General features: G+C 35.2%; 1 protein-coding gene across 1 annotated transcript; it reads left to right on the forward strand.

Moving 5' to 3' along the window:
* The first annotated feature begins 7,310 nt into the window (after window positions 1-7,310).
* LOC101977085 (olfactory receptor 51A4) lies at window positions 7,311-8,252 on the forward strand. The gene has a single exon (XM_005323105.2). It carries the CDS (start codon window positions 7,311-7,313, stop codon window positions 8,250-8,252), a length of 942 nt encoding a protein of 313 aa, XP_005323162.2.
* Window positions 8,253-15,202: the final 6,950 nt, after the last annotated feature.

Here is a 15,202-nt window from a genome sequence, read left to right on the forward strand (position 1 = left end):
ATCATTGGAATTTTGATGGAAATTGCATTGAATCTGTATAGCACTTTGGATAGTATGGCCATTTTGACAATATTAATTTTGCCTACCCAAGAACATGGATGGTCTTTCAATCTTCTAAGGACTTATTTTATTCCTTTAATAGTGTCCTATAGCTTTCATTGTAGAGGTCTTTCACCTCTTTTGTTAGATTGATTCCCAAGTATTTTAGTTTTTAAAAAAAATTCTTTATAAAATATTGGCAAACTTCATACAAAAATACATGAAAAAGATAATGCACTGTGATCAAGTAGGATTCATCACAGTGACTCAAGGTGGGTTCAACATATACAAACCAATAAATGCAATCCACCATATAGAATTAAAGACAAGAATAATCACATGATTATTTCAATAGATGCAGAAAAAAGATTTGACAATGTGCAAGAGTCACTCATTTTTAAACACTAGAAAACCCAGGGATAGAGGTTATAAAGGCTATGTATGACAAACCCAAGGCCCAACATTATTCTAAATGGAGAAAAACTGAAAGCATTTCTTCTAAAAACAGAAATAAGACTTAGAATGCCCACTTTCACCACTTTTATTCAACATTCTTCTTCAAACTGTAACCAGAGCAATTAGTCGTCAAGGGAAGGAAATTAAATAGATACAAATATGAAAAGAAGAGCTTATATTATCTCTTTTTACCAGTGACATTTCCTATGTTTAGAATACCTTCTTTAAAAAAAAACTCCACCAGAAGATGTCTAGAACTCATAAATGAGTTCAATAAAGTAGCACGATGCAAAATCAATACCCATAAATCAATCGTGTTCCTATACTCTAATGATGAATCTGATGAAAATGAAATTAGGAAAACGATTTCATTTACAATAGCCTCAAAAATATAAAAACACTGATCCAATAGGTTTTTATGGTCCTAATATCCTGAATTTCTAGCAAGCTTTCAGGTAGCCAGTGTGAGGTGGAATGTGTTGACAATGTAGGGGATGTGAGAGGTGTGACTTTAACAGAATGTTTTAAGACTGGAAACCAGGTTTAGTATTTTATTTCGAAGTCAAAACTGTAAGAAGTTGGAATCCATCTCTTCTCCTACTCCTACCTACACTTAGACCCTCCTCCTCATTCTCATGGTTTTTGGTGTTTGGGGCTTAAAAATCCAGTCTATGCCTCAGCCATTTCCCAGAAGATCCTGTATTGTTCCATCTCATTCTAAATAAACTACTTGGTGTTATGACCAAAAGTTTTAAAGGCAGAGTAATGTGTAACCTGTTTCTCTCTGACTCAGTAAGCCACGTGGGTGGAGGTGGAGAATTTGGGGGTACTTTACAGAACTGAATTTATTTAGAGCTCTAGAAATCTTCTGGTGCAGGTTTTGGGGGAGAGTTTTCTAAATAAATTTCTAAATATAGGATAATGTCACTGGCACAAAAAAATAATTTAACCTCTTCTTTTCATATTTGTATCCCTTTGGTTCCTTTGTCATAGCACTGGCAACCCTGCTGGGAAAGAGTCATTCAGCGTCTAATTCATCATGATATAGAACAAATGCTTCTCCCACAGGACCTGACCTTGGGCTTAGACTGAAAAAAATCCCTGACAGGTTACATGGGAGGAAATGAAAGATGGGCACAATGGGGTGGGACACAGAGTCATCAATATCTCCATGTCAGAACCACATGAATATTTAATTACCAACTTAGATCATGTTGATTTTCTTTCCTGAAACTACTCTGCATTCACAACTTATTTTTTTCTATTAAAAAATGCCATATTGTTGATGATATAAAGGTTATTAAGATACACAGCCTGCCTTAAATTAGTCTACAAAGCCATAGAATAGCCTGTTAAGTAAACATTATGAGACAGTGATAAACCCTGTAATAAACATATGCACAAGTTAGACTAGTGAGTAACTGGAATGGGAAGCTAATCTCCCTGGGTTGGTCAGAGGAGGTAAATAAAGAGCTAAAGGGAACTCAGGACATGGGGGAAAAAAGGAGAGAGAGAGAGAGAGAGAGAGAGAGAGAGAGAGAGAGAGAGAGAGAGAGAGGGAGGGAGGAAGGTGGGAGGGAAGGAGAGGGGGAGGGAAGAAGGGAGAGAGAAAGGGAGAGAAGAGGACATGAAGGACATGTCTTTGGGTTAAAGTTTAAGCTTTCTGTGCCTCAGCCCTCTTTGACTGCTAGACTAAGCTTGCCATTTATTATCATATTTATGATCCCCTCTGGCATCTATAACTTTGGGTTCCTATATTTCCAATTGCCATTAGTGAGGAATGAATGGAATGGAATTCCTAACATCATCCTGGGTCTACACCAAGAAAACTATCAGTGAACTCAGTGACTCTGCTGCTTCTCTCACTGAGACGTAGGAAATGGTGTGACTTTCAGATCTGCCAAAGGCACATAATTACCTGTCTGATCTTCTGCCTGTACCTAGTCTATTCATTCCATCATAATCATGCTCTGACCATTTTCAATCCTTTCACCACTATCTGTCATTCTTACATTTCATTTTTTTTTCAATGTGAGTCATCAATTTTTACATTCATCTAAGAGTCAATACAAAGGAGGGATAGGCTATACAGGCTAATCCAAAGTTTTGGAGGAATCTTGGGAAGTATAAATCCTTGGGTCTGTCCACTATGTTCTTTCTATCTTATGTATCAGGGCCCTATGTTTCCCTGATCTTGGCATAATAAACTTGTTTTGGCTGGATATTTAACTAGGTCTAAGGTTTAGCCTCTTTGACACTGAAGTCCTAGGGTTGATTATTAGCCTGCCCTCTGCTGCACAATGTGAGAGCTTTTTGATTGCAACTAAGAGTCTGAATTTCACATAAGCTATACAGTTGCCAAGTGCTCATCAGCAGCTGTCCAGAGAACATGACTGCAACTTATATAAATTCTCATATAATGTCAAGTCTCAAAAAGGAACCTAAATTTCAACAAAGAAAGCTCAGTAGATGGGAAACTACCATGAAATTCTCTTGTTCCTTCTCAAACTGCATTACCTAAATTCCACAGGTCTCTTAGAGTGAAGAAAATCCCTGTTAAAATCAAAGGGTCAGCTCAGTCATGACTCCTAAGAGATTGGGTGTAATATTCAACCTAAATCAAAATTTATTATGTTATTTTTCTTAAATAAGGAGAAAACATGAGCCTGGTAGTGGAAATCAGTGCTGTCATTACTGAACATCACTTCCAGTTACCTACTCAGGGACTTTGTGATTTCCTCTTTCATTCTGCCAGGCACAGTTAGTTTAGGGGTCCTAGTTTCATTGGTGGGAGTATTACACTAAAGACTATATATTCCTATTAAATTTTCAGTTAGTAGACCACCATATCATTCTAAGAAAATAATTGATTGATTCTTAATAATCAACCTGAAATAGAACTGATATTCAATGTAGTAACATGGCCAAGAATACACTTGCCATTAGATGATCTGTGGCATCTCTTGACATTTTTTGCTCAGTATTGATTGTAAATGATCAAATGCAAAAGTCACAGTCACAGTTTGCAAAGCTTATGGTGGCCAAGGGTGAACTGCTAGCTAAGGATGGCAAAAATCTAAGATTGATAGAGCAGAGATGACATAAATTTAGAACCTCAGGACAGCTATAGTGCAGATGGTTAATACGATTCTCCCACTAACCATCCTCTTGTCACTTCCCAATGAAGAAATAAAAAACTACATGAATCCTGGAGAAGCTGATTTCAGAATTTATCATTGATGCATTTGGATCCAAGTATGCAATGGTTGTTGATTAATGATTGGTGCATCACCCAGATCTCATGATCATGCCAGATCTGAAACACCTATTCCTCCGGTGAGAGTGTTACAGATGACAGCCCTTATTCAAGCCCTTCATGAGAATTTTTCCTTCTGAATGGGGCTACCAATGTCATATACCCTTCTTGTGGGAAGACCACATTTCATGATCTGTCATTAAGAAAACTCAGGGTTTTCTTTCCATTCAGAAAGATACTTAAGAGTCATTATATTAACTCCAGAAATTTCTTCAAATTTGAATGTAGCCTTTGACACAACTGAATAGAGTTCAAATTCTCTGTTAGTTGTAATTTTGTACTTTCTTTCCACTTAGCTGTTTAAGTTAAATGCACTCTCCCAATATACTTCTGCACACAAATGTTTACTTCAGTGTTCAACTTAAAGGGAATCAACCAATGACAACATCATTATCAAAGAAAAATGCAAATGGATCAAGGGGAATAATTCTTTGTATGTCACATCACAATAAAAGATTAATTGATTTTATATGAAAAGCACTCTCACAAACTAATAAATAAAATTTTAAAATGAACAAATTGTGTACATAGACTGGCTTTCAAAAAGAAACTCAAATGGTCTTGAACATGAAGACTACCATCTCTCATTTTGTCAGCAAGAAGCAAAAATGAATCTATAAACTCAATTATAATGTCACAAATATAATCACCTAGGAAAATAAAGTGTGACAAAAGAAGGTGAAAGAGTAATTATGTTGGATGGAGAAGGAAAGACTTCAGAGGTTACTAATAGCTAACACAACATGTAATGGAAATTCAACTGAACCCTTCTTGAATCCACTCTCACTTAAAGACTCACTTATGCAAAAAAAAAAAATCTGTGGACATTGTGGACATCTTAGTCCCTCAGTGTATATAGCTTGCAGAGTTTTAATTCCCAGGAGCCTTTGTTCTACTAAAAAAGCATCAGGACACAAGGATCAGAATTAGACTGCAAGGATCTGTATCTGTGCCTAACAATTGAGGTTGGGGTGGCTTCTTCCTGGGCTCAACCCTTTTTGACCTTGAAGTGTACACTAAGTGGCAGACAGCTTGGTAAGTACTTAAACACTAAGGTTCCTATTGTGTATCTCATTGATCATCAAACTTATCCCTGAAAAGCTAATATGATTTTACTGTTTAAATATCACTCACTATTCATACAGTAATAGTAAGAAGTTGCCTAAATATTTTGTAGTGATGTTGAAATCTGCAAAGAGCTCTGGTGTATTATCAAATAAATTAGCATATTCATTAATCTTTCACAAAATTGATGTCTTCTGATCATGTGCTCTAATAGGTAACATCAGTAAAATTGTTTCTAGGTATTTATATAGGATTATATTTAATATTATAAAATAAGCCAAATCCAATATATTAACTTCCACTCAAAAAAAGTATCAATAATAGATAATGTAAAAAAAAGGGTCATTGCCATTCTCCATAGATGAATGGAAAGATGGATGCTAGATATTTGCTACATAGGTAAATAAATACATAGATACATAAATTCATAAATGCCAAGGGACAGATACATAGATAATGGAATTCAGTGTAAAAATATAATCCTTCATTGGAGTTGAATTCATGGATTAACTTGGCTCCTAGTCTAGAGATGTATTGGTTTTTGACAATTTAATAACTTAAAGGAACTCAACACAATAGTGTTCCACATTTGAAAATTGTGAAGGTACCTTTTATGGGATGTGAAGCTACTAATCCATATGGCACATGGAAGTATGTGTTGTCAGAGCGCAGGTCTGCAACATATAACAAGCTATATCTTGGGATAGGTGGAATAAATTGGGAAAAACTGTATTTAGGTTATCTTTTGAAACATGATCTCTTACCTATCATTAAAAAAACTGATAATATTGGCAAACTTCAGGGAACAAGGAAGAACAAACATCATATCGAATTTGGGAGCATGAACAAAAATACATCATCACACACAAATAAGGAAATGTCCACTGAAGATGAGATTTTCAGTAAAAATTCAAAAATAAGCATAAATACAAACAGTGAGAAAGACACTCGACAATTTCAATAGTGAGGAGAGAAGGAATGTAGATTTTTTGTTCCAAAGGTGTAAAATTTCAGTTAGAAAAAAACAAATGTTTAGGATTTGTTGCACAGCATGGTTACTATAGTTAATGACAATGTATTGTAAATCTTAAAGTTGCCTAAAGAGTGAATTTCAAAAGTTCTCACCACAAAAACTAAGTGTGTGAGATGAATGATATGTTAATTTGCTAAATATAATCATTCCATACATACATATGTGCACATATATATCAAAATGTCACATTGTGCCCCATAAATACATACAGCTATTGTCAATTAAAAATAAAAATAAATTTAAAATAACAAAATATCATAGCAACACAAAATAATTGAAAAGTAATTGGGGAATTAGTAGATACAAATTGAAATATGTGGCCGTCCAAAATGACCTTCACCCAAAAAGAAAAATGAGTAATTGAAACAAAACTTAATAGTCAGGATACATTTGAGACCAGACACAAATAAAAATAGAATTAGTAAATAAGAAGATGGTATCAAGGTGCGCACCCAAAATATAATACAAATGAATAAAGAAGTTGGGAAATGTGAAACAATCTAACTAGGAAATTGGATTTAGACATCTGAATATTTTTCAGATAGACTGCTTGGGTAGATAATATTGAAAAGGATAATGATTGACAATATTCAGAATTAAAGAAATACATGATCTTTTGATTAAAAATGCTCACAAAGATCTAAGCCAAATAAATGAATAAGTAACTCCCCTGGAGCAATGCATGTTGAACTGAAGACCTCAATCATAAAGAGAATATCTGAGCTTGACATGATGGCACACACCTGTAATCCCAGCTAGGCTGAGCAGGAGGATCACAAGTTCAAAACCAACCTCCGCAGCTTGACCAGACCCTGTCTCAAAATAAAAAAAAATATAAAGGGCTCACTGGTAGAGCACCTCTGGGTTCAACTCCCAGTACCAAATGATATAAAGTAAACATATATATCTACACACACACACACACACACACACACACACACACACACATACACACACACATACACATATATATACATATATGTATTCATATATATTATATTGAAATTTTAAGCAAATTCTATTCAAGATGTAGATAATAGTATTTATGTGAAAAGAAAAAGTTTTAAGTTTTAAATTGGATAATAGGCACCTTTATAAATTTTTTTAGTTCTGCAAAAGTCTTTAAGACTTGGATCTGTTGTCATCTGCACCTGTTGTAAGATTAGATTTCAAGGTCAATTTTTACATTCTTCATTTTTGCCTTTAGTTGGATATTGATGTTTACCTCTTTACCCATCTATTTTTTTCTTCATTTAGGTTTATATCTTAGAATTATGCTTATAATTCTTGGTTTGGTAAGACCTCAGTGATTACAAACGGATAATCAGGCATTTGAGACAATCTATCTGCATCACTAGAAGACATCTCTTCCAGTCTTTCATCTTGATCTCACATCCTGGCATGTCCGTCCTCAACACATCTGAAATTGAAATCTCTACTTTCTGTTTGGTCGGGATCCCAGGGATGGAGCCTGCTAGCATTTGGGTCTCCATCCCCATATGTCTCATGTACATTGCTGCTATCCTGGGGAACTGCACCATCCTTCTTTTAATAAAAACAGAGCCATCTTTGCATGAACCCATGTATTATTTCCTCTCTATGTTGGCTTTCTCTGACCTAGGTCTCTCTCTCTCCTCTCTCCCTACCATGCTTAGGGTTTTCTTGTTTAATGCTCCAGAAATTTCTCCCAATGCCTGTTTTGCCCAAGAGTTTTTCATTCATGAATTCTCAGCTATGGAGTCATCTGTACTTCTCATCATGTCCTTTGATCGCTTTATTGCCATCTGTAACCCCCTGAGATACATGTCCATCCTTAGTAGCGCCAGAGTCATTCAAATTGGGCTTGCTTTTTCTCTGAAAAATGTTTTGTTGATCTTACCTTTCCCTTTCACTCTAAAGCATCTAAGATACTGTAAGAAGAAGCATCTGTCGCATTCCTATTGCCTCCATCAGGACGTCATGAAGCTGGCCTGTTCTGATAACAAGGTCAATGTCGTCTACGGCTTTTTTGTGGCTCTCACAGGCATCCTGGACATGACCTTTATTTTCATGTCCTATGTGCTGATTCTGAAGGCAGTGTTAAGCATAGCATCACAGAGGGAAAGGCTCAAGGTCCTCAATACCTGTGTCTCCCACATCTGTGCTGTGCTCATCTTCTATGTGCCCATTATCTCTCTAGCTGTCGTCTACCGGTTTGCCAAACACAGTTCTCCAATAGTTAGGATCTTTATGGCTGATGTTTTCCTGATGGTGCCTCCATTGATGAACCCTATTGTATACTGTGTGAAGAGCCAGCAGATAAGAAGTTTGGTCTTAGGGAAACTGTGCCAGAAGCGAAGCTGATGGGGATGCTTAATCGCATAAAACCCCAATCAATAAATGACACAGAACAAACTGAACAATCAATAAGGAACCACACTATATGTGAACTGCTTCATATCATCTCTCAATATTTTAGTAGGATTGAAAAATCAGCCTTGCAAATTCATTGGCTTAGGTTTAGAATTTTGAAGACCTGATATAAACACAGAATATATTCCTACTTTCACCAAGTGAGCATTACCAACTTTGTAAACATAGTTTTCTCCTTGCTCAAAGAAATGTTCAATGCATTCACTTGAAAATTAATAATGAACATTTGTATAACAACTGGGTAGTGATCCTAAGTGACTAAAGATTGCCTGCTTATTTAAAATAGTTTTCTTCAACATGTAATTTTGGCCTCAGTGAGATATGCCCCTGCCTTTTAGAAACTGAAGTTAAGATGGACAATGAGACTCTTATAAGTGAAATCACTCAAATACGCCCATATGAAAAGTTTACAAAAGCAAAGGAAATGTTTTCTTCCTTCACTTATTTCATTTTCTTCAACATTTCCTTACTTAGCATTCAAATGTCATATTCTAAGCAGTGCTGTGTAGGCAGTTCCTTGTCTTCTATGGGAGTACCACCTAACAGCATAGATTTTCTCTAACCAAACTCTAGTCAGTCTTCTTTGAATCATCTTCTCAGCCAGGAGTCAACTTTTGGATTTCCAGGGTACCTTCCACATTTTCTATTTGCAAAGAAAGTGGGATGTGTTTTTGATAAGGAAAAGTGAGATAAAAAGTGAGATATGAAAGATATGATTTTATTCAGGAGAAAAAAATGAATTTCATTTTATAGTAGAAGGACTGAGTATTCCAAAATGAGAAAGTGAAAAACTTGTATGGATATCTTGAGATTTTCTAGAGGGGCCTTCTTGAAAATTCAAAACAAAAAATTGTTTTTATTACCTTGTAAAGAGAAATGTTTAAAAAAATTGATTTGTTTGGCATGCTAATGCATGGGAAGGGAATGAGAAGGGAAAATATAACTACTACAGATTGTACTTTTATGATAAAATATTGTCATTAAAAATTATATAAAGTTAATAGAATTTTATCAATACCCTTGCTATGCATGATATGCCTTGATATGATGCTGCTTATAATAATGTTAGCAAATATTTTCTGTTGTGTGTCACAAAAACAATCACATTTTCTTGTTAATAAACTCTCATCAGATCATAAGAAGCTGACAGTGTCATAAAACTGCTAACAAAAAAATAAGCAAAACAAAATATGTTACATTGAATAGAACTGAATGACCTGGTAAAGGATGACTATAGATCTTGTTTTGGAACACAGCTGACTCTTTAATGTGCTTATTTCTGACTGTAGAGAAACTCACTTTTGTCTTAAGCCAGATATAAATTACAGAAATTTACTAGATTTTACTTTATAAATGAAATGCAAATCAAAACTACATTAAGATTTCATCTCTCACCAATCAGAATAGCAGTCATCAAGAAAACAAACAATACTAAATGCTGGAGTGGATGTGGATAAAAAGGAATGTTTTCATACTGTTGGTGGGGTTGTAAATTAGTAGAACCACTGTGGAAATCTTTATGGAGGTTCCTCAAAAGATTAGGCATGAAATCACCAAATGACTCAAGTATATCACTCATTGGTATTTATCCTAAAGAATTAAAGTCATCATACCACAGTGGTACATATATACCCATGTTTATAGCACCCAAATTATGTTTCACAAAAGCCAAACTATGAAATCAGCCTCAGTGTTCATCAATAGATAAATGAATAAAGAAAATGTGATATATATATATATATATATATATGAAATGAAGCTTTATTCAGACCTAAATAAAAATGAAATTATGTCATTTGCAGGGAAATGAATGGAACTTGAATCTTTTATATTAAGCAAAATAAGCCAAACTCAAAAGGTCAAAGGTCATATATTCTCTCTCATATGCAGAAGCTAGAAAGGAAAAAGAAAGAGGAAGGTGGAAGGGGCAAGATCTCATGAAAATAAAAGGGAAATCAGTAGAGGAAAGGGACCAGTGGTGGAAGAAGGGCAGGGAGCGGGTAAGTGCTGAGGAGTGATATTGGCCAGGTTGTTTTATCGTGTGCATGGAAGAACAGGTAAGAACAAATCCTATCAGAATGTACAACCACAGTGCACCAATATAATATGGAAAGAAAAATGCAAATGACAATGAAGAACTTATCATTTTTTTCTACCTTAAGCCTCCAGAATTCAGAAACTTTTATTGAGCATTCTTGTATCTGTGGCAATATAGTTATTTGCATATATTCAGTAAAACACTGCTCAACTTGTAACATAACACAATTGGAAATAATACATATATTATGAAGGTTTTGTCTGCCATATTATCATGCTTGAGAATAATGTGCTAAGAATCAAATTTAAAGAGATTGATGGAGCTAATGGTGATAGAGTCCCCTTGGGAAAAAAATCAGCCTGATTCCTTGCTTTCAGACTACCACACGTAAAAGTAAATAAAGATGATCTCTTCTTGGAGGCCCAGAAACCTCATGATATCTTGAAGGATCTTAAGAAGAGAAATTGATTCAAATCTGGAGGTTTTACAGGTCAGCTTAGGTGGTAAAGTTCTTGGCTTGGATTTCTAGCCTTGAAAATCAAATCTGAGATTTTCTTTGAAATGTTGCAAAAAGAAAACTCAAAAGGGTCTGTATGGTTAATTACCATTCTTACCGGATTTATCAAAATAATTAGGCCAAAACTAATGAGACTTGATCTATTTTTGTAAAAAAGAATCACAAAGCAGGGTGACTCTAGAGAGAAATTTTATTTCCAGGGAAACTATAGTGCAATGTATGTATGTTCTCAGTTCTACTCTTCTCTAGTATCTATTTAAAACTCTCCAAAGTCACTTCTCCATTTCTTATTCCACCTTTCTGACTTGGCATTAATGAAAATTGAAACTACTCTCTTCCCCAAGCTCTACAAGCTGAAACTGGAAAGCTTTATAGAAGCTCCCAAAACATGCTGTGTGTATCGTTCAAAAAGTTTGGCAAATCACCAAATTACCTGAGACTATCACTAAAGACCTTCAAACTGCAACAACAACAACAAAAAATGTGTCAGATTCCACTGCCATTCTCACTTCACCATCTAAAGATGTTTTGATGAGCTCATGACGTAGAAATCTTCTATACTGGCTGCCTTTAAACTCATAAAGTAGGATTCATCTGTTAATCTTCATTTTTTTAATTTTTATAAGAATTTCTCATTAGATGTGTGATAACGTGCACCTTCCAGCATATGTTCTTGGCAAACTTACAAATTCCCAACAGGTAATTGAGATTATCCTTAATGAAAAGAAGAATGACTAAATGACTAACATTGTTCAATATATATTATTAACATAGATTTATATTGTACAAACTAAAGAATACCCCTCCTTTCCATAAGCAAAAGGAGGCATTAATAGAGATCATCTCCTTGATCAGAGATCCTGAGCCTCCTCTGAACTTTTCTTTCAACTTTCCTTAAATTTGGGCTTTGTGTTCATCTCTATGTCATTTTAGCAAGAATCCTGCAAAATAATTTAACCAGAACTCCTCACCCTCCATCTCTGGTCCTCCTGGATATGTAATCAGGTATGTCATACTCCATTATCCCCATGATATTGATTATGCTCATCTGCCTTCAGAAAGCTGTTAGATCAGTATAATCAGGACACTTCCTCATTCCTGATTTGTCCTCTTACTATTTTGCACTTACAACCCCCCTGCACCATCACCCTGTTCTTTTATTCTAAATTTCTGCTCTTCCTTCTTGCATTTAGACTTAAGCCCAATGTCTTTCTCCTACTCTAAGATGTAATAGTGCTAATCTGCATACCTATTTTTCATAGCCCTCCTGAAGAAAGTCTTCCTTAAATTTCTTTAACAAGTTTCATAAATAAACCTCCTTCAACATTACTATATAACTGATTATACTCATATGACTGTATACCCTATTAAAGACCAATTCTCATAAAAAGGGAAATAATGGTTTTCACACAAATATAAAATTAACATCTATTAAAGATTTCATTTAATTCTTCTTTCAACGAGAGAATTGGCAATGTTACAAATATGTCAAAGGGGAATCCAAAGAACAAACATAGTCCTAGGAAGGACTCTTGCTGTGAATGTACACAAAAGGGCAGAACAGATTCTACCACAGGAAAACATGTGAATCTCTCTTACCTCTACAGACAAATTTATTTGCATATTTAATGTTATTCTTTAGATATGGGCAACAAAAATGCTAATTTATCACCTAGACCTTCTTAGCCTTGGAATCTCAAACAAGGAATACTTTTCCATAGGCCTCATTGTTGAATACATAAAACTGTGGTGTGTTGCTAATTGTAGAACTTTCAGGAATGTGAGTCAAACAAAAAACAACTCATAGTTTTAAGATAGTTAAGCAAACCTGTGAGAGTTAAGTCTAACTTTAAGATACCTTAAGATAGTTAAGCAAAGCTATGAGAGTTAAGTCAACCATGATTTATTTATTATTGATAAATTTTGATGATAATACTGAATGAAACATTTTGATAACAGTTCAGAACACAAGTAATGCAACTGTCAAGAAAGTGGGATTTTTTTCTGTAATATGCAAGACAGGATAATACAATCATAAAAAAGAAGCTTTAAACAAAATATTGCTAAGGATAACCATAAAGCCTATATTTGAGGACAGGGTACATTACATCAAATGTTTAAAATAAATAAGTATAAGTTTTACAATGTAAGCTATTTGGGGATATAGCAAATATAATAAGAAATGATGTACATAATATAGGAAGAAAATATGAAGATTACACCAGAATATTAAGTAATAAGATTCACTGGCTATGAAACAGAGCCTAAACATTGTATTTTTTTTTTAATTTAGGCTATACGTTTCTTTCTTTTTATTGAGGAAATGAATAAATATTATTGTTTTATTTGTATGGTTCCTTTTAGGCAAACATGACTAGAGAATCCATTTTAATTTATTTATACAAGAATAAAATATATTTTATTTTAATTAGGATCCCAGTCTGTTAATGTACAGGATAGTGAGATTCACCATTATATTTTTATAAAACTCCATACTTAAGCATAGTCTACATTCTCAACTGTAAACTAGTATTATTGAAGGTGTTATTAAATTCAAATTTTCAAAGCCTTCTTCATTGTAAAAGGAAAACTTTGTAATTTTTTTTTTTTTTTGGAGGGTGGTACTGAGGATTGAACTCAGGGGCACTTAACCACTGAGCCACATCCCAGCCCCTTATATTTTTATTTTGAGATGGGGTCTTCCTAAGTTACATAGGGCCTCAGTAAATTGTTGAGGCTGAACTTGAACTTGTGATACTCCTTCCTCTGTCTTGTGAGCTGCTGGGATTATAGGCATGTGCCACTGTGCCCAGCAAAACTTTGTAATTTTAAGAAAGTTAATCCAATGGAAGGAGCAGACAAGTAAGGGCATAGTTGCCATACACTGTGAAACTAAGATAATTACGTGATGATATGGAATCAGGGAAGAGACATGTATGGCAGACAGAGCAGAGGAGGCTCAAGGGTGTTCTCCACAAATTGTTAATTATTCCCACTTACTGGGAATTGTATGTGCCTTCTTGGTTCCAGTGTCATTTGAGGATTCATCTGCAGGGAATTTTAAGTACATCCTGCTGAGTTGCAATCTCCAGAGCTTTGTGAGCTAAAGGGAAAGCATGAGGAAAGTAATTTGCAGATAAATTGCTGCCCAGGGTTTCGGTGGTGAAGCCCTGGTGACTGTATGCCACCTCGATTTCCTCTTGACTTTGACATGCGGGTCCAATTATCTGTCAACTTACTAGTAAGTTTCCTGACGCTCACAGTTGCAGTTTGCCTTTTTGTACCAGCTCAAGCAAGCAATTCAAATGCTTTCTAACTTGTTCTCCAAGTGATTAGGATGGATGCCAGTACCCCATCACCTTAAAAAGTTCAACAATGTGTGAAAATGCAGGGTACAAGTCCAGAGTTCTGCCAACTCATGGAAATCAACCAAGTGCAAAGCCAAAATCACTATCTCAACCCAGAAAGGAATTCAAAGCCAGATACCTGGTCCTGAATCTTGGGTGGCCTACTCTCTGGCTGGTAGAGCCACTGCTTTATAAGATAGGATGTTATTTCTGGGCATGGATACATGAAGCTACTGAGTCTGCCCTGGTGAAGAAGAGACAGTCAATGGGTAGGAGACTCTATATCAACTATCTGTGTTCACTCAGCATTCTTTTGACTGAGTTTAAGTATCTACTTCACAGTTCCTCTCTCTTGGTAAGGAAGCAACTTTATAATTTTATTTTTCTTTTTTTTTTCTTTGGTACTGGGAATTGAACCCAAGGGTACTTAACCACTGAGCCACATCTGCAGCCCTTCTTAAATTTTATTTAGAGACAGGGTCTCAATGAGTTCCCTAGGACCTCACTAAGTTGCTGAGGCTGGCTTTGAACTCACAATCCTCTTGCGTCAGTCTCCTGAACCACTGGGATTACAGGTATGCACCACTGCACTCACCCAATAATTCTATCAAAAGAATCCACCTGTGAATCTATTTATAGTTCAGAGTATTTAAATAATGTAAGAGTTTGTATACATTTCATTTAATCATTTAATTTAAATATAGAAGCCACCAATTTGAGGGTACGTCTTTACATTCATCCGGTGTGGATAAGAATGTGTCAACTTGTGTAGGAGACTTTGAATCTAGAAGGAGGAGGCAAAATGGCAATATTATCAAGGACAGCACCACATGCTGGGTTGCTGTCATTCTGATCATTGAATTGGATTTTGAACTTGACCAAGGATTTGAGGATTGAACTGCATATACTAGATAATACAGAAACCAAGAAAAAATAATATAGACAGCACTCTAAGCTGCAGAAAACAATAGGTGCTATT

The sequence above is a fragment of the Ictidomys tridecemlineatus genome, chromosome 4 (genome assembly GCF_052094955.1).
Source record: "Ictidomys tridecemlineatus isolate mIctTri1 chromosome 4, mIctTri1.hap1, whole genome shotgun sequence".
Lineage (NCBI taxonomy): Eukaryota > Metazoa > Chordata > Mammalia > Rodentia > Sciuridae > Ictidomys > Ictidomys tridecemlineatus.